The 21,341-nt window shown below is 37.1% G+C and overlaps 2 protein-coding genes across 2 annotated transcripts; one reads left to right on the top strand and one right to left on the bottom strand.

Annotated features, from left to right (window-relative positions):
• The first annotated feature begins 6,659 nt into the window (after positions 1-6,659).
• On the top strand, positions 6,660-10,081 carry LOC130729403 (transcription factor bHLH62-like). The gene is made up of 8 exons (XM_057581156.1): positions 6,660-7,617; positions 7,966-8,199; positions 8,279-8,344; positions 8,448-8,516; positions 8,698-8,769; positions 8,866-9,090; positions 9,197-9,299; positions 9,681-10,081. The coding sequence occupies exons 1-8, from the start codon at positions 6,934-6,936 to the stop codon at positions 9,707-9,709; spliced, it is 1,482 nt and encodes a 493-aa protein (XP_057437139.1). The 5' UTR covers positions 6,660-6,933; the 3' UTR covers positions 9,710-10,081.
• A 4,617-nt stretch (positions 10,082-14,698) lies between these two features.
• On the bottom strand, positions 14,699-17,522 carry LOC130729401 (40S ribosomal protein S8-like). The gene is made up of 5 exons (XM_057581155.1): positions 17,388-17,522; positions 17,220-17,292; positions 15,628-15,958; positions 15,020-15,189; positions 14,699-14,922 (listed from the first exon to the last, which is right to left on the bottom strand). The coding sequence occupies exons 1-5, from the start codon at positions 17,389-17,391 to the stop codon at positions 14,844-14,846; spliced, it is 657 nt and encodes a 218-aa protein (XP_057437138.1). The 5' UTR covers positions 17,392-17,522; the 3' UTR covers positions 14,699-14,843.
• Positions 17,523-21,341: the final 3,819 nt, after the last annotated feature.

Raw genomic sequence — 21,341 nt, 5'->3', positions numbered from 1 at the left:
CCCACTCTCCACACTCCATCCCAGCGGCGTGAGCATGTTAAGGTCGCTACCATTCACGACGGTGGAGACGACTCCAACCCTTCAAAACGACGGCGTTAAACCCAAGCTCTCTCTTCTTGAGGTCGAGCTCGAGCTCGCGGCCTCTCTTCTGTTCACGGCGACGGTCCCATGGCCTCGCTTATCCTCTTCGTGAGGTCAAGCTCGTTACTCTTCCTCTATCATCTACAGGTCTCCGTCGCGTCTTCCTCCTTCGTTCTGTTGTTCTCCATCGCGCCGTTTTCTGTGGTTGTTCTTCGATCGCGCCATCGCCCATCATCGTCATGCTAGAGGCGGAGGGAGGACAGGACGGTGCGGCAGGATGAAATCAAGGTGATCTCTTTGTGATGGGTTTTATCTTACAATCGTCAAAATGTTTTCGTTTCGCCCCTTTTAAACGATGTTTGTTTTTAGTTTTGTGGGTTCCATTTTGTGTTCATAGATCTTGATGTGCTTTTTGAAATTGATATCTGCTGGGAATTGCTTCTTTTGTCATCTGAAGTTTGATGAGGATGGATTTGCTTCATGGGTATTTAACCATTTATCTGAGGATGGAATTTTTTTTCATGTGTGTTTGTTACTGTTATTGCAGAGATGCTTTTGTTGATGAGATCCGAAGGTTCATGAAATGGACAGCTCAGAGATATAAATTTGGATCGTTTACCACTTAACTTTGAACTTGGCAACTCAGGAAATATCTGAATTTGTGTGAAATCTCAAATCTGCGTTTGTGGAGGGTGGAACAAAATGACTATTGGCAAGTCTTTTTGCACCATCTTATTTTCCAGTAGGGAAACGATATCAACACTGTGTTTATTTCTTATCATTGTCTAATTAAAAGTAGGGTGTGTTTTGTTTTGCCTCTTTATGAATCATAGTGGAAATGAAGATTTGTCCACAGCCAAAGAAAGTATTTATGCAGATTGATCATAATTAACGTTACATACTTAATGGCAGTGGAATTTAGGAGCATATGACATCTATGGAATCTGTGTCTGAAATATAGCTAGTACTAGCACTCTGTTCATTTGCTTGCTTTTATACAAGTGACCTAGGGGTTATTCCTTGTTTCTTCATTCTTATGGTTTTTGTTGGTTTTCAACTTTCTTTGATTTTGAATTTGATAATTGGTTTTGTGTGTGGAATATTTTGTTTCAGCTCCCCCAATTGCTGGGAATCATTTCAGAGAAAGATACTGAGCTTGGTTATGTCTTTGTTGAGCAGAATGTTGTAATGAAAGAGATTAAATTTATGATAGTCGTACTCTTATGTGCTTTGATTCATTGGTTTTGATAATTAAGCTTTGTCTTTCAAAATGGATGGAAGAAATGATATTATCTTCCTGTTAGGATAAGAAAGGTTCTTACATATTAGCCTGATCTCGTGCTAGCTTCATGCAGTTGGCGAATATTGTGGGAATGTGGAGTTATGCAGGCTCACTGAGCAGGTTGTTTTCTCTGATCCTTATAAAGTTTCTCAATATAATCATTGGACTTCCCTTTATCTCGATAGTGATGCGGAGGCTGTTTGGGAAGACATTCTTCTGAAGCTTGAAGTTGCTGAGCTCAAATGGAAGTATTATGACTCACTTTTTTCTCCATTTTATTTAGTAGTTATGTTATCAGCATTTTGTTTATAAGAATTTATATCCGTGCAGGTTCTGTGAGAGGGCTCTGGCACTAATACATGGAGATCTACACACTGGTTCTGTGATGGTAACTCCTGAATCAACACAATTTATTGATCCAGAATTTGCATTCTATGGACTAATAGGGTTTGACATTGGAGCATTTTTGGGAAATTTGGTTTTGGCTTTCTTCTCTCAAGATGGACGTGCTAATCAAGCAAGTGATCGAAAAGTAGGTCCCCTTTTTTCACATGTCCTTTGCACAGTCCTTACCTGTGCTCTTCTTTTGTGCTGTAGACTTTCTGGATTGATAACTGGGTGCACATTTTTTTACTTTTACCATTATTTTGCAGTACTTCTCCGATTGTCAATTTGGCTTCTATGATGAGGATCAACTAAATGAAATTAAAGAAGAGTGGGCTACTTATGTGTTAAAGAATTTTGCCTAGTGTGGGCTATTTGGTTTAATTCCTTGTGAGAGTATGGACTACTTATGGTTAGGAACTGTACTGCATGTTTTTTGAAAGTATTTGGTTCAAACAGTGTACTGTACTAGCTAGTGTGGGCTATTTGGTTTAATTCCTTGTGAGAGTATGTTCTCAATAACAATTAGTATTGTTTTCTTATTCAAGGTTGGAATATTTGAGTAATTTGGCTAGAATATCTGAATGTTGGTGATTTTATGCAATTTATTTTTCAATATAAACGTACTAAAATTTATGCACAGACCAGGAAAAAAAAAATCAAAAAATCTGTAGCTATTTCGCAGAACAGATCTGTATGACCTATTGTCACGGTTAAAACCGTGGCAATAGAGGTCACCTATTGTCACGGTTACGTACTTAACCGTGACAATAGGTGGAATCTATTGTCACGGTTAAGTACGTAACCGTGACAATAGGTGGAACCTATTGTCACGGTTGCGATTTACTAACCGCGATAACAGGTGAGTCAATTGTCACGGTTCCGCCTATAACCGTGACAATTGAGCAATTGTCACGCCTTCTATCGTCACGGTTAAACCGTGACGAATGAGCGGTTTTAACCGTGACGAAAGGCCTTTTCTGTAGTAGTGGTCGATGATTAAATTTAGATTATTTTGAAATAAGGATAAATATATAAGAAAATGATGGACGACTAAATACAATTGTATGTTTGAACTACGTACATATATTTTTAATTACTATAAAATTCTTATTATTTTACATATTTTGGATCCCCATTTAGTCCTGTTTATTGTTTTGGTTCTATTTAATCCTGTTTATTGTTATTTTTATAAATTAAAATCAATTCAGTCATAATATTAATCAATACAAGAAATAATCTAATCACCTAAGGGACTGATCGACCAACCGGTAAAGATCCTTATATTAAGTCGTTGTAGTATCAACTTGTTGTAATGTAACAGATACGACTTATGTGAATGATGATTGATCCTTATTCCTAATGCATGTTCCTTTTGTCCCTCTTACAAGTTGGATAGTTCCTAATTGATGTTCCTTTTGTCCTTCTTACAAGTTGGTCAGTTCATGATTCCATTGGGACTACTTACAAACAATTTGATCCACTTCTTACAAGTTGGTCAGTCCATGTTTCCATTGGGATATGCTATAACAACTACCTAAAGTACGCACGGTGGCGACCTTCGTGAACTCCCAGCTGTTCGCGGTGGCGGTCGCCTACACTATCATACTGGAGCACCTGAAGGCCTTGGTGCTCGAGTCTTACTTAGGAGACACTAACCCCAAAGATTATTTGCTGTAACAACCCCAAACATTAGGATAGCCATTGTGGGGGTCACCGACACCGTGAAAACACTACAACACGTTTGGGCCGGGGCTCGCCAAGTGATGTTTGGGAAGTTGTTTCCTATTGGCAAGTGCCTTCTTTGAGGATGATTTGAAATGTTGCAATCATGATATTCGAAAATAACATCTTTTGCCCGGAGCAGGTAAGAAGGCATGTTGAGGACGTCACATGATGTGACTTGAGAGAGATTAAAAGGATGGAGTTGTCAGGTTGCATGTGGAAGCTTGGCAATTTCATATAAAAACGCACTTCATCCTCGTGCCTCAGACTTGATGTCATGTGGGCATGTGGACTGGGCAGGGCGCCATGCCCTAAAGTTGGCACCCTAGCCTTAGGGGTCTAGGGAATTTTGCTATTTTAACTACAAACATAGATATTAAATTGTTAAGGATGAACCCAAATTTGAACCTCTACGTGCAAGCTTACTTAGCTTATAACCTTATTGCTTCCCCGACAGCTGCAAGGTTGTCATTTTCGAACCCTACAAACCCAAATTTGAATCTTTCAAGCTTCTTATGCCTTTTAATTTAAATGCTTTTAATTTCCCCAATCTTCTCGAAGAGATTCTTAATCTTCTTAAAAGGGGATTGATCATTAATCCCCTCAATGCGATTGCCATCAAACTCTCTGTTTCCACTTTGGCCTCCAACGATGAACCTTGAAACCTTTGCAAATCCTAATATACTATATTCACATATAACATTCTTCAAAGGATACTTAATTTTGGACTTAAATTTACTTCAAGGTTTTGGGGAAGTTTCCACAAGGCTTTAGGGACTAAGCACAAGTTTAGTTATGCTTAATTGCTTATCATCCCCGCACGGCCGCACCGATGGACAAATATAAAGAACCGTAAGACTCTAGAGGAGGGGAACTTTGTGTTAGAACATAAAGCAAGTCAAGATCATTTTTTTGCCTCTAGTTGAGCTGACATATAACAATTACAACTTCCACTCTAGCGTTGACATGTGACCATATGAAGCTCTGTATGGAAGAAAATGTAGAGCACCCTTGAATTGGTTTGAGAGTGGGGACAGGCTTGTTTTAATTTAGGACTAGAAATGGTACAACCGATGATGTATATATGATTAAGTAAGTGCCATCCAAGAGAAAATGAATGTATCATAGGATGGCAAGAAAAGCAACCACGACAAGAGGAGAAAAGCTCTTGAGTTTCAAGAAGGTATTAGTATTTGACACAATGTGACCATTTGTTTCTAAAAGTCACACCTCTGATGACTGAGAACAACATCATGTATGGGTGTATTTGACACAATGTGTAGTCAGGATCCATTGTATCATTTAATACAAAATTTCACTTTATTAACATATTTATACGTATGTACTTCAATAGTATGCACTTTTCATTAGTACATAAATTAAAGTGGGTTATCTAAATGACCATGATAAAGTTTGGGTTAAATAACCTACCATCCAATCACATTGAAGATAAGTGAGTTGAAATTTCTATATTTTATTTATTAATTTATTTTCAACTCATTTATCTCCAATGTGATTGGATGGTGGGTTATTTAACCCAAACTTTATCATGGGTCATTTAGACAACTCTAATTAAAGTGGGTAAACTCATATTTCAAAAATGTGTCACATTAATTAATTAAATTAGATTAAGAAATGTTTAATTACTCATCACATTTTTGAAAATATGATTAGTTGACAATGTAAATATTAGTGCGTTGGAATTTAAACTCTTATGGAAGTTTTTAAATTTAATCTACTTCACCATAGCTTTTGATGCAATGGTTGAATTGATAAAATTGATTATTTTAAAGTTGAGTATACAAAATTTGACTTGTGGTGTTAACAAATATTTTATATATGTGGGAGCAGGCGAAATTAGAAGGGGCTTGGTAGAGTATTTGCATGGTACTGCATATTTCGAGAAAAAAGAGACATTTTGATGTTTTAACGTCCAAGGCCCGGCAAACACTCTCGTCCGTCTTTTACGGAGGTAATAGATTAGTAATTCTTGGGTCAAGGCACAGTAAACAAATTCAATTCTGACTTTCAAATGTCATAAGAGCATCTCTAATTTCTAACACATTTTTTTATCTCTATCTTTTTACTATCATGTCAAATATATTTATATTTTTTCCTTCCATTTCTCTAATCATTATGTAAGGTTTATGAAAGATAACTCTAGTAATAAGAGCTGAGAGACATATGAGTTTAAGAGGAGAAAATACATAGATCAATTTTCATATGTGTAATTTATCTATCTAATTTCTAAAATAAAAAAGTGTATGCATTGCAACAATTTTCCTACACTTATATATATTTTTTTTCATTCATATTTTTTACCGTATCACTTATTATATCTCTTACTTTTCTTTTATCTATTACTATCAGCTCTAAAATTGGAGAAAAAGAGCTCATTTGAATTTGGGCTATAGAGTATTTATTCAAATTTATCATATTATTTTTTTAGTAGTTAAATTTGAATAGGTGTTTTTTAGTCCGTATTCAAATAAAATTCAAATAGATGAGAAGAAATAAACATAACATTTTGCATACTTGATAAAGTGTTTACCAACTAATTTTTCTTAAAAAATGCTACCATTTGTGTACCACAAAATAGGAAAAAACAGTCATATAAAAAAATCTCCATCTCTTTTTTTTTTTGTTTATTTCAATATACACACAAAAATTATGTCCACCAATCTTTATTGAAAAAAGATCAATCTTGATTGATTCATACTCCAAAGAAAATTCATTTCATTTCAACTTATTTTTATTTCTACTCTCTCATCTTTTTATATTATATCACATATTACATTTTATATTTTTCTCTTTTTTCTTGTTATCTATTTCATTCCTCCACCTCTTTTTTCACTAAAAAAAATGAGGTATGAACAAAATATCATGCAAAAAGAATAATGTTTTGATTACATTCTAAAAGAAATATGAGAAATAAAAGAAATATAATACACATGTGATAAGAATGGAAGAGAGATTTAAATAGAAAAAATAAGTGGAAAAGAGATGAAAGAAAAAATAAATTGTGATATGTACTCATGAAAAGAGAATATCAAGTTACTGCTATCCAACAGAAGAAACAGTGTTACTGCTAGAATTATAAACAACACCAAAAATAACAAAAAGTCAAACATTGAGAATTATGATTGAACTTGATGTTGGATCTCTATTTAGGCCCCCCATAGCAACCCTCTCACTCCCCTTTCCCTTCCCCTCTGTTTATCTCCTCTCTCTCTCTTGCTTATTTCACACCAAACCCAACCTTCTCAACCATTTCACTGATCATTCCATTCCACCACCCAAAACCCAATTCCCCCTCTTTTCTAATGTAACCCAATTTCACAACCAATTTAACCCCTCAAACATCATCATCACCTTCATTCTTCAACTTAATTTCATCATCACATCCATTTTTTCCATTCTTCAACTTGAGCTTGAGCTTGATCTGCTTCATCTGTTAACTGATGGAAAATCAATTCTTCTCTAATGGTGGTGTTCCACCTCAACTGCATTTTGACCCTTCAATGCCCACTTGGCAATCACCACCACCACCACAATCATCTGAGCAGAACCAAGATTGCTTCTACAACACCCAAACATGGGAGAATTCAACGGATCATCACGCTCTTCACTTCGATTCCGCCATGAGTTCAATGGTTTCTTCTCCTGCAGCTTCCAATTCCAACATGTCCAGTGACAATTTCGCCATCAGGGAGCTCATTGGGAAATTGGGGAACATTGGTGGTGGCGGTGATGAGATCTCACCGGGTTTTCTCAAATCAATGGCCTTGAATTCCACTGTGGCGGAATTCTCAGGCGATCCCGGGTTCGCGGCGCGGGCGGCCAAGTTTTCTTGCATTGGAAGTAGGAGTTTCAATGGCAGGAGTAGCCAATTGGGGCTGAACAACAATGCTGAGTTGACTCAGAGTCAGAGGTCTCCTTCATTGATGGAAAATGGGATGCTTCTACCTAGAGTCTCGAGTAGTCCATCGTTGAAATTGCTTGGGTCTCAAATGGAAGGGACCAATTCTCAAGAGGAATCTACAATCTCTGAGCAGAAACCTTCCCCTTGTGTCAATTCCAGGAAAAGAAAAGCTTCTTCCAGAGGAAAAGCCAAAGAAACTGCAAACTCTACCAACCCTCCCATGGTAACGACTTTTTCTTAGAATTCATGTTATTAGACCCAACTCTATAACAAAAGTTAGCTCAGAGGTAATGATCGCTTTATCGTATATAACGACATATTTAGTTATATCTCTGGTCAATGCGGTACTTCTGGACACGGCCCCTCGTGCCCAGGATTGGAAATTTGGAAGAATATGCATGATTAGACATCTGCGCGTGGTCCATAATAGTTTTATGATAGACTCTGATACCATCTTAAAATTAGAGTCAGACCTTAACTGAATCTAAACCTTTCAAATAAAAAATTGTCTTGTTTTTCACCTTTAATTCATATGGCAATTTTCTGAATCCTAAAGCTTCTTTTACTGCAGGATGCTGAAGCTAGCGAAGACCAAAATGCTAAGCGCGGAAAGCCGAATGAGGATGAAGGAAAAGAAAAAAATGGCTCAGTTAAGGCTGAGGAAGATTCCAAAGCGGGTACTAGTAGTGGAGGTGATGAGAAACAGAACATGAGTAGCTCAAAACCTCCTGAGCCACCAAAGGATTACATTCATGTGAGAGCAAGAAGAGGTCAAGCTACTGATAGCCATAGTCTTGCAGAAAGAGTAAGAATCACTTCCAATGACAATGACAACAAACAAACGTGTGCACGCTTTCGTTTTTGACATTGTGTATTTGTAATAGGTTCGAAGGGAGAAAATCAGTGAAAGGATGAAGCTGCTCCAAGATCTTGTTCCAGGTTGCAATAAGGTGCGCTGATAAGCTAGATCAGAAGTCAAAATTGGATTAGTCTGTTTGCTATTTTAACTAAATGTGTTCCTTACTAATTTGGTTTTTGAACTATTCCTTGTAGGTCACTGGAAAAGCACTTATGCTTGATGAAATTATAAACTATGTCCAGTCATTGCAGCGTCAAGTTGAGGTGGGATGACAATCTTTTTGCAGTTGTTCAATTACTGGAGAAATCTAAACTTTCCATTACCATTTTATTTTTTGATGTTAAGATAATAAATGATGAAATAATTGAAAAATCTCAACCTTAGAATGATGATCACAAGGTTTTAGATTTCTTGCTCATTAAGTATGCTTCTTTCTATGTGCAGTTCCTATCTATGAAATTGTCTTCTGTTAACACCAGGCTGGATTTTAGCACTGAAAGTCTAATCTCAAAAGATGTAAGTTTCAGGGCTCTAGACAATGGATTTGCTTTATTAGAAAAAAATATTGGTTTTTTCTGATATGGGATTTGTTGACTTATATGGTGATTTCAGATATTTCAATCAAATAATTCTTTGGCACAACCATTATTCCCACTAGATTCCTCAGCACAAGCCTTTTATGGGCAACAGCCACAGCAAAACTCAGCAATCCACAATAACTTTCCTAATGGAACTGTGACCCACACCTCAGTGGACCCATTACATACTGGTGATCTGTGCCAAAACCTTGGCATGCAGTTACTTCCACTAAATGGGATTAATGAAGGTGGCTCTCAGGTAATAAATTTCTTCTAGCTTCTCTTCAGAAAAAGTGAATAAAAAGGGTCCATTTTTTCTGCAGTTTCATGCACTTTTCTCTTACTCTTCTTATCCGACGATGCAGTTTCCACTAACGTTCTCTGAAGATGACCTCCACACCATAGTTCAAATGGGATTTGGTCAAACTGCAAATAGGAAAACACCAATAAGATTTCAGAGTATCAACGGTAACAATAAAGCAATTGAAATAGAGTAAACCTTCAAATTCATCTTTGAAAGATCCCGCGTCGGGTAGGATCGTCCCTGAAAGAAAGAAATGTCTTCATAAGTCCATGAATGTGACAATGGTTAGTTAAGTTGGTCCCTCCGTCACTTTTCATCCACTAACGGCCAGAGATTTTTTAAGTGACAAATGGACCAACTAGATTGGCGAATGACACATTCATAGAGACTTTTGAAAGTGTTTTCCTTCTTTTAAGGACGAACTGCTCCACGTTATATATTTCGGGGACGAATTTGAGGGTTCATTTTGGAAAATATGTTAATGACCTGTCATTTTCCGCAGGCCCAAAAAATTGATCTTCATATTATTTTCTTGTCCAATGCAGGCTCAAATCAAGTGCCCTATGAAAATTAAGCTCTGATCACCATTCATTACGCCTGAATTGATGCCCAGAGGAATAGGAAGATTGCTGTTGTACACATCAACAAGAGATTTAATTCGAACAACCCCATGAATTATTAAGCCATTATTGTCACTATTCAGTAGGTCTAATAGAAGCCTCTTTTGTCTTTATGTTAGCCATTCCCATTTCTTTTCTTTTTCTTCTTACCCTTTCCCTTTCCATGATTATAATTTTTAATCATCTGGGGTTGTTCTTTTCAATTTTTTTCACTGTAAAATCTTTAGGAACGATTCTGTATTATTCTCTTGGTGCAAATTCTTGTTATTATTGCGCCAAATTGTAAGATAGTGCTAATTAAAGGAGTTTTTTTCTACCAGCTATCATTATCACTCCTCACTTTTACAGTTTACTATTATTGTGTGCTTTATATAATTCATACATCACATCAACTCATAAAAAAATTCGTGGGTCTTCATTAAAATCACATTAAAGGTCATGTCAATTTAACCTTCTGCTAAATCGCGTAATCTGGTGGATATGATTCTCACTTGTGTTGGTAACCAGCTGTATTAGTGGGGTCTTTTCTAATCACAAATTTCTAATTTGAATGATTAGGACATTTGGTTAACTTAAGCTATGCTCAACCACAATTTCTGGCATTTTCTTGGTATTTTTTCCCTGTAACTCTCTTAGGATCACCAACAGCAGAAGCTTCTGTCCCTATTTTTCCTTTAACTGTATGAAATAGAAAAATCGAAAGGGATTAGAGGTTAGAGAGGTTAGAAGTTACAACCACTCCTTATTTTTTTAACCACATTTAACTTTCATTATCATGTTGAACCAGGTATAATACTACTAGCATTAAAACTCTCAGTCTCTCACTATTAAATATTTAACACAACTACATCCATAAGACTTGAGCATGAAATCTCTGCTTAAACTAGAATAATACAACAACAATTAATCTCCGCGCTTGATGATAAAACCACTCTCCTTTCAAAGAAAAACAAAAGTTTATCACTAATATAGAGCATTAAATTAAAGGAATCCCAGGTTGGCACAGTGTTGAACTTCTGACTAGGCCCCCAATGAATGATTGAGCTTTATAATTTCACAACTTTTATTATTCTTTTTGTGAATATGAAAAGGGGCTTGTAGTGGACTTCAGGTTTGGAAAAGATACTCTTTGAGATATTAGACTAATATTTTTCTGAAGGGTTGTTAGCAAAAATCCAGTTTATAAGGTTTAACTAAAGATTTCTGGGGTTCCTGTCTTACCATTTTAATATTACTGGGTCTATAATTGGTTTGCAGGTTTCTGTGATTTAATAAATGGAAAGATGCTTTGAATGTGGTGCTGTATACAGAACACTTGCACATAATAATATATTACCAGACTTGTTTATTATTGTATAATGGAAAGTTTATTTTAAGAAAAGAAAAAGTATCATTAACAAATGGGAATGGAAAGTGATAATCTGACAGCCCTGTCTCCAAAAACTACCAACGCCTAATCATATTGAGACGTGTCAGGGATCGATTCGTATATATTTTGTTCAGAATGTGAACAATTATTAATGACACAAAACAAATAATGTATGAAATTATTAGATTGAGGCTTTAATTATGTTAAACTTTTGGTCTAATATATATTCGGAAGTCATAAATATACTAATCTGAGTCTAATCGGGTGAGCCTATTTAAAGAGTCAAACCTCTCCAATCTAAATGCAAATTAAATTGTATGTACTATTATAAAATTTAATCTATGTTTAGATGATATATTAATATATTGAATAACGTGAATTTACATAATTTAATAATTTCCTACTTTTCCTCAATAATATTTGCTGTGTTTCTCTTTATTTGTGTTAATATCTTGGATACAAGGTAAATGTGAGTGACTAATGAATTGGAAGAAACATAAAAGATGGAAGGTGAGAGCTTGATCTAAAACAATGATGAAGGTGCTTATTATGTTATAGCTTAAGCTATTCCCAATATAAAGGATTAGTAAATCAAATAATAGATAGTAAATGGCCGCTTATATTATGAGTTTTTTTCTATCCCAGCTTTCATCTGTTTAGATATTAAGAGTATGATTAACCAAGTTCTAGGAGGTGATGTTTCTAAGAGAAAATTGAATTGGCTGAAGTGGGATAAATTATCTCAATTCAAGGCTTTTGGTGGGCTTCGTTTTCGTATTTTTAAATGTTTTTCACAACCTGCCTCAATGATGGAGATTGTTGAGATTTGAAGACTCCTTGATGGCGAGGGTTTCTAAGACTTGTTATTTCCAGATATCCCTTTGGGCTTGCTAAGCATGAGTTACACCTTAATTATACTTGAAGTAGTGTGTCTAACATTAAAAAAGTATTACTACTACAAGCCAATGATTATGTATAAAAAGTCATAAGAGTATAAAATTTAATTTAAGTTTAATAAAAATTGTCAAAAAAGAAAAAAATTATAATAAATTAAAAAATCATTGTTATGTAAAGAAAACAATAAAATCAAACTATTTTCATTATTAATTATTTAATATTCTCTAAAACTTTCCTCTCTACTCTTTCTCGACCTTGTACGAATGGTGGTTGGCTCGCAGCTAGGGATGTCAATGGGTACGGGTGGGCATGAATAGTATATATCCATCACCCACTCCGCAGGTAAAAATCTGTATTCGTACCTGCTCCATACCCACATGGATATCTATTAAGTGAATTTTTAGCAGATTTTGGAATATCCATGGATATTCATGGATTGTGAACAGTGTAAATGTAAAAAATGAATAGGCAAATGTAAAAAATAGTTCAGAGATGGCAACAAGAGTGATAAAAAATTACCCAAGAGATGAAAGCTAGATAAAACGCAGAATATTGAAGAGGTACTGAAGAACGTAATTTAAGAACACAACATGATGAAGAACGCTTAGGGCCCGTTTGGTGCGACGTATATTATAATGCCTGATAGTATAAGACCTGATAATATTAGGCCTGATAGTATAAGCCCTGATAACTTTCTTATACTATCCAGCGTTTGGCCATACTCTGTATAATTTACCATATCGTTTAAATTAATGCAATTTTATGTTTAGTGAAGTATTGAATAATGATATATAATAAAAATCAAATATGGAGGTGATTATAACAGTGGTGGCGGTGGTGATGGAAGTGGTGGTAGGTTGATGGTGGTGGTGGCAATGGTGGTAGGTTGGTGTTGGTGGCGGTGGTGGTGACAGTGGAGATAGGTTGGTGGTGGTGGTGGCAGCGATGGTGGTTGTGGTGGTGGCGATGATAGGGTGGTGGTGGTGGTGGTAAGGCGGTGGCGGCTGCGGTAGGGTGGCGGCTACGGTGGAGGGTGGAGGCAATGGTGGTGGTGGTGGCGATAGGGTGGTGGCAATAGAGTGGTGGCGACGATTATGGTGGTGGTGGTGATAGGGTGGTGGTGGTTACGGTGGCGGCAACACCGGTGGTGGCGGCGGCGGTGGTGGTGATCGGCTGGTAGCGATGGTGGTTGTGGTGTTGGCGACGATAGGGTGGTGGTGGTAAGGCGGTGGCAGCTGTAGTAGGGTGGCGGCGACGGTGGAGTAGAGGCAATGGTGGTGGTGGTGGCGAAAGGGTGGTGGTTGTGGTGTCGGTGGTGGCGGTGGTGGCAATAGAGTGGTGGTGGTGGCGATAGGGTGGTGGTTGTGGTGTCGGTGGTGGTGGTGGTGGCGGCAACCCCAGTGGTGACGGTAGGGCGGTGGTGGCGGCGGCGGCGGTGATCGGGTGGTGGCGGCAACACCGGTGGCGGTGGTGGTGCCAATGGTGGTGTAAGTTGGCAGCAATGGAGGGTGGTGGTGATGGTGACTTATACGTCACAACTTTATCATGCCTTATCCATCACCATCACTCACATGATGGATTAAATAATACGTCATTTTAACGTATAAGGGGACTTTGATGGATAAACTTATACAATACAATGTCTCACCAAACAATGGATAAACTCATAATGTATTGTATAAGCTTATAATATCATGTGTAATACGACATGCCAAACGAGCCCTTAGCAACAGGTTAATTTAGATAAAACTGCAAATTTGAATTGAAGTACTGTTACCATGAAATTTGTGTTAATTTTCTCTCCCCTATACCAGAATTGATTATTTAAGAAGTTACAATAAATAGCTTAAGAAAATAATTAATTTTCTGCTTTTTAATTAAAATATATTTTCTCAAAACAATCACAAACACCTGAATATATGCATAAGTGATTATTTAAAAAAAAAAGTGATTATTTTTAAATTAAAAAAAAATGGCAAACTAGCCCTTAATAAGGATCAAAGATGATGATTTACTAACTGCTTGTGAGTTAACTTTTGTTAACAAAATGACTTAAAATTTAAAGTTTAAGGATTAACAAAGATGAAATTAAAGTTAAAGAGCCCATTTGCAAAATGGCAATTTAAGATGGCTTCATGAATTGTTCCCAAATTATTATTGAAAATATTGTTTACAGTTTTCAAAATTAACCGCAACTATGAAATGTATGCATAAAGGGCAACCCAAATGTACCAAATAGCCTTGCACTTACATCACTCCCGTAACTATGAAATGTATGCATAAAGGGCTAACATCACACAACTGATTTGACCAACCCAACCTAAAAATGTATGCATAAAGGGCAACCCAAATGTACCAAATAGCCTTTTTACAATTATGATACTAGTATTTATAATGTAAAAAGGCTCTAAAATGAACTTCAAGTGAAAAAACAAGTATATATTGATCAATTAAATTTTATATATTAAACTACAGTTTACTTATTTGAGGTAACATCAACCATGGGTATGATGGAATGTGAAGATTTGAAATTCTCTGGAATAGCCTAAATATTTTGAAATTTTCACCGGATTTTGGATTATCAATTACCCTCAAATCCGAGAGCTAATAGAGCTAATAAGGGTTACTTGCATGGAATATGTTGAATAGAGAAAATATGTAGAATATCAGCATCATGTAAAAGGCCAAAATCAAAATTCAGATGACATTAGCATAAAACTAGTCAAACGTTCACACTAACAATATCCTACAACATCATCTTGAACAGTACCAATTTCAACAAAACCAACTCAAAGACAAGAAGAAATTTGGAAAACACAAAATTAGGCTGCAGCACCCTTTCCCTTCTTCTTCTGAAGTTTCTTCATGTAAAATTCCAGTTCCTTACCTTCTAGTATGTACCTACACAAATCAGGAGGAAAAAAGGGTTAAGCAACAAAAATAAACAAATAGTCCCACCCAGCTCCAAAACATTCTGCCACAAACAGTTGAAGCATACCCATCAGCCCTGCCACATTGACCCGGGCGAGAAGAAATACATGCCAGCAATCGGCCACCACTAAATTGCTCTTCGATGTGGGCATCAAGAGTACGATCTTTCTGGCGATTCTCAAGCTTCCTCTGCACATGGTTACTTTTCTTTCCGTCTTCAGCAGCAGCTTCACCCTCCTGAAAGGTTCAGGTAAAAAGATCAGGCAATGAACATCAGCTTTGAGACAAGACTCAACTACTAATAGGAAAGAGCACAATCCACAAAATGATTCACCAGTACCATTTATAGGGGATAAATATTGATTATTTATTAAAAACATTGAATAGGAATATGCATTGCACATTACATATTAAAGATTTGACCCAGCAAGTATATAGGACTCTAAGAACAAGTCAGTTTTGAATGTAAAAAATAACAAAACAATCAACTTTATTTAACATATTGCTCAGAAACATATAATGTAACAGAAACTGATATGCCAGAGATTGCGTTCAATTTCAACATTTCTTATGCTCATTATTAATTCAATAAGATATTATTTAAGAAATATACAAAAGCATAGAGATATATCAAGGAAAAAAATGGAAAATGGAGAAAATTTCCCAAAGCATCACCTCTGTAGAGTCCTTCTTGGATGTTGTTTTCTTCTTTCTGCCAATATCAACCCCATAGTGCTGAAGGTACCACTGTTTGAACGGAGCAGCATCAACCTGAACAATAGCACTTTTGACCAGGGTTTGGGTTCGCACAAGCTCATTGTTTGAGGCATTGTAAACCACATCTAATAGACGCGTCTTGCGAGTTACTGTTTCACTACCCCATGAAAAGTTTCCAGTATCCAATCTCAGTGCCCTCCACTTCACGTTGCCACCTCTAACACGAATCCTCCTAATAGTCTTGTTGCTTGACAACTTGGTGTTTGCTGCCTGGCGACCGAGCTCATACCTATATATATACAGGACAAACAACTTAGAATGATAGAGTACCGCGGCATCACACTAAAACAGAAAGCCAAAACATTACATACATCAATGAATAAATAATCAAACAATCACACTAAAATCGATCTGCAATAACCGGTGTAAACAAATAAAAATCCTAGCCACATTCAGCAGCAAAGAATAACAAGTTACAACCATAGTTGTCAAGTGTGTGATAGTGGCCCTAAAAGACCATCACGGGCATCCATTGCACCCATCCAGCTTCACAGCTGTCTCAGCTGCCATAGCAGCAGATAAACAGGTATTTCATATTTTCACATGCTACAGGGCCATAAATAAAAATTGGAAACTCCAAAAAGAACCTCAAATGTTAACATTGGAGGGGCCATTTATTGGTGTAATTTAGGGATGTCAGACGAGACAGGTCTCAAAACTCCATTGTTTATTCAATAGTCTCAAATTTCAAGTTAAAACGTATGATTGGGTCATTTCTGTATGATTGTAGAGTTTACCTAAACTCTCAAGTTTGACAGCCTTGCCATGTATTATGACATGAATTTTGTACAATTTTGTCTGACAATTAAGCATTTAAATTTATGACACAAATTATATAAACTGAAAACAAATTTTCAAAATAGCAATTATCCAGCTATGTGCTAAATGACTAGCATTTTGGGGATCAACCACTTCGCACCGCTATTCAGATTCGTAACTATGGTTACAACTCATAAGAAGAGATAACCAATTAGTTCACTAGTTCATTTGCAGGGAGAAATGGATAGCTAGCTATTTCATTATTAACCCTTTGCGGATCAGTTTATTTACATTCAGTAATTCAAATTTTCCTGACATAGACGATACTTCATTCAAATTCAAACTACGAAGCAAACACATTCAAATCTGAACATTAAACAGATTTTGGATTGGTATGATTAATATGAATTTTTAATTCATTAACCATTTGAATTCTCCATTTTCCCAGTGAACTCTAAATTTCAAAAATGTCTAAAGCTAGATCTCACATAGTAGCTGGCAGATAAAGATCCATTTTAAAAAAAAACCAACAATGACTCTACATAGCAGATTACAATCAATACCATTTTTACATAAACACAGGCTCATTTTAGAGCATCCTGAGTTTACAACCATCAAAAAATCAATAAAAATGACTACCAAATAAACATAAACATCTGATTCAGCATGAAAATCAAACAAGTTTAAGAAATGCATGAAATTCAAAATGGAGTTTAAGAAAATAGGCTTACTTTCTCTTCTTCCTCCAGCTCTTCTTCTTGCCACCAGTGGCACGTCTCTTGTGCATGGAATCCCTAGAAATACCTGTACAAGAACAAAAGCAAAACCCATTAGAGAGAAAATTCAACTACCACATACCCTAACTGCGATCGCAGAGTAACAGTGAAGGTGAACCATACCCATCTTGGTGGAGCGTTGATCTCTCTCTCTCTCACACACACTCTCTGTGTCGCCCCCTACCTGTGATTCTATCACAAAACCCTAACTGCGCTATATATCAAACGCTATTTCATAAAACGGACCCGGCCTTGTTTCACAGTATTGGGCCCAAACTTTCCAACAAACCCATCGGCCCTACTTTTTTATGGTAATTTTTTTTTTGATCGGAAAGATACATTTTATGGTAATTTAACTGACTATATCGCGATTGACCAAAAAAAAAAAAAACTGACTATATCGCGGTGAAGTTTTATTCGCACCTAGGGATGGCAACGGGTAGGATCGGGCACGGGTTTTACAATTACCAAACCCAAATCCAAATCTCAAAACCCAAACCCAAACCCAAACACAAACCCTTATGGGCGATAAAATGAAATCCATGCTCAAATCCATTGGGTTTCGGATTTACCCGAAACTCAAACCCAAACCCATTAGTTACGTAGCAACTCAATCAAGAACTTACTTTTATATAAAAAAAAAAGTGAATTTCATATAAAGAAAAAAAAATACTATTCATCATCCTCATCCATCACTAAAGTGAGACAACAATAGTTTAAAGTTTACTTTCTCAAACATACAAAAGTACAATTAATCATCAAACACTAAGAACAAAGTTTATAAATATATATATATATATATATATGTATGAAGGTTTTTTTGTAATTTTATGTTTCAGGTATCTTTGGGTTTGGGTTTGGGCGGGTATGGGCACGGATTTAACTAATACCAAATCCAAACCATAAATGGCTACGGTAACGGGCAAAACTCAAACCCAAACCCAAATCCAGTCAACTCGGATTTTGCCCGTCAAATCGGATCGGGTTCGGGCGGGTACCCATGGGTTTGGGCAAAATTGCCATCCCTATTCGCACCTAGAAATATAAGAAGTTCAAGTATGATAGCTCAAGTGGTAGAATCTGGGGACATATGAGTTGGGTAGCGGGAGGTCCAGAGATCGATTCTTGACGGGCATGGACGAACCCATATACGTTTGACAAAGCATTACTAAAAAAAATATGACAAAATATAGAAATTTTGTTAAAGGGGTTGTCTAAATAACCTATGAGAAAGCTTGGGTTAAATAACACATCATCCAATCACATGGAGATAAGTGGGTTCGAAATAAATTAATAGATAAAATATAGAAATTTCAACTCACTTATCCTCGATGTGAATATAAGTACATGAAAGGAATTAAGTACTAAGCCTCATGATAATTTTTTGATGCATAAGTTTTCTTAAATATCAAATTTAGTATAGTATCATGTTCAAAAACAAAATTAGTATAGTATCATACTATAAACAAAAAAATTTATTTAACCCTAAGTAAATAATCAACGAATGTTGGATCCTAAAGGATCACTCTCTAAGTTTTGATGCTTAATAATCAAGTAATTAAAAAGATTTTATAGTAGTTTTTTTTTTTGAACTATTATGCATGAAATCGGTGAAGAAAGGATCATCAACCAAAAGCATCATCAGAAGATAAGAATTTGGGGATCTTATGCCTTGGTAATGGAAACTAGCAAAGATGATGCTGAGCAGGGCCGGTCCCGACATTTTAGAGGCCCTGGGCAAATAATAAAAATTGACCCCTAATGATTTTTTTAAAAGAACATTATCTATTTAAATTGTAAATAGCATCAACAACTTCAAAAATATGTTACACTTATTTATTTAAGAAATTCAGCAGTTGATAATTCATCGCTATTTTTGTGATGAAAGTTTCCGTCACAAATTCTGTCACTAAATATTTAAAATATAAAATTTTAAAAACATCATACAAAATGTAGAAAAAGTCGGATTCGAACCTGGGCTTCCAAGGAGGAGAGGTTCTAACCAGCCTTAATGTTGCCAACAAGATTGACATCTCTTACTTTAATATTTTAGCGTTTTGTTTATTATGAACGTTTAATGAATTTTTTTTTGGGCCCCTTCTTTTTTGAGGCCCTGGGCTGTGGGCCTGCTTGTACAGACCCAGGGCCGGCCCTGATGCTGAGCAGCTCAATGAAGACCTTTAAGAGCAAGCATTCAAATGGAAAAAACTGATTCAACAAGGATGTTCCGTTGGAATCAAGCTGAATTCCAACTATGTGCGAACACCAAATACATGCACCAAGCTATTAAAGTTCTTAAACCAATCAAGCACTGAAGACTTCAAACTACAAAGATCACATCCTGAAGCCCACACTAAAAAAAGCTACATGTGCTGGGATAAAGATCAAATGAAGGAGCACTTCCAGAAGAAGCTTATACCAAAGGAAGAACATAAGCTGAAGAAAACTTGAATCAGATCGAAGCTAAAGAAGATAGTGAAGCAAGCACTCATCTTGAAGATCATATATTCATGGCACGTTTGGTACGATGTATAGTATAAGGTCTGATAGTACAAGGCCTGATTGTATTAGGCTTGATAGAATAAAGTCTGATAAAATTTTAATACTATACAACGTTTTGTCATACACTATATAATTTGGTGGCAACACTGGTAATGTGGTAATGGTGGTATTGAAAGGTCATGATGGTGGCAGTGGTGGTGGCGGCAGTAGTGGCAGTGATGGCAGTGGTGGATGGTGGCGGTGGTTGTAGAGGGTGGGGGCGGCGACAGTGGTGGTATGAAGGTATCAACGATGGTGGCAGTGGTGGAGCATGGTGGTGGCAGCGACGACAGTGGTGGTGGTGACGGCAACGGTGGTGGTAGTGGTGGCAGTAGTGGCGGCAGTGATGGTGGAGGGTGATGGTAGTGGCGATAGCGATGACTAGAGCGTGGTGGTGGTGGCGACGACGGTGGTGGCGGCGACAGTGGCGGCGGTAGTGGTGGAGGCGGTGGTGGTGGAAGGTGGTTGTGGTGGCGGCGACGGTGATGGTGGATGCGGTGGTGGTGGTGGTGGAGGGTGGTTGTGGTGGTGGTGGTGGTGGTGCAAACGACGATGGTGGCGGTAGTGACGGTGGTGGTGGTGGTAGTGGTGCAGCGGCGGTGGTGGAGGGTGGTTGTGGTGGTGGTGGTGGCGACGGTGGTGGTGGTGGAGGGTGGTTGTGGTGGTGGTGGTGCCGACGACGGTGGTGGCAGTAGTGATGGTGGTGGTGGTGGTAGTGGTGGCGGAGGGTGGTTGTGGTGGTAGTAGTGGCAGCGACGGTGGTGGTGGAGGGTGGTTGTAGTCACATCAACAGGGGTGGTGGTAGTGCCGGCGACGGCGGTGGCGACAATGACGGTGGTGGTGGTGGTAGTGGTGGAGGCGGTGGTGGTGGAGGTGGTTGTGATGGAGGTGGTTGTGGTGGCGGCGGCGATGACGGTGGTGGTGGTGGTGGTGGAGGGTGGTTGTGGTGACGGTTGATTAAATATATTGAAGTAGTTTATACATTGAAATCTTATCATGCCTTATCCATCATCTATAGGGTGGATTAAATAATCCATCATTTTGATGTATAAGAGGAGATTGATATATAAGCTTATACAATACAATGTTGGATAAGCCCATAATGTATTGTATAAGCTTATACAATCATGCCTAATACGGTGTACCAAACGAGTCCTCAAGCTTCTTATAACAAACCAAACACGTTGAAAAATATTTTGGGAGTAATGGTCATATTAGTCCCTCTATTTGTAACGACTTTTGATTTTGGTCCAACCCCGAAAAACATTTGATCCATATCCCTCCGATTGCATCTAGTTTGGATTTGGTCCTCGCCGAATGGTAAAGCTCCAACGAGACTGCTAAGTGGCAGGTGAATGATGACGTGACTTTATCCACATTATTTTTAATTAAATTTTAATTCCACAAATATATTTAATAATTAAATTAAATAAAAAAATATTAATTACAAAAATAAAAATTAAAAAGAAAAGAGTGACTATTAATAAGAAATGAATGACGTGATTTTAGAATTAATAAAAAATTTATTTTCCAGAT

Source organism: Lotus japonicus, chromosome 1 (genome assembly GCF_012489685.1).
Source record: "Lotus japonicus ecotype B-129 chromosome 1, LjGifu_v1.2".
Taxonomy (NCBI): Eukaryota; Viridiplantae; Streptophyta; class Magnoliopsida; order Fabales; family Fabaceae; genus Lotus; species Lotus japonicus.
Note: the sequence above shows the minus strand (reverse complement) of the source record. Positions and strands in the feature narration are given on the sequence as shown.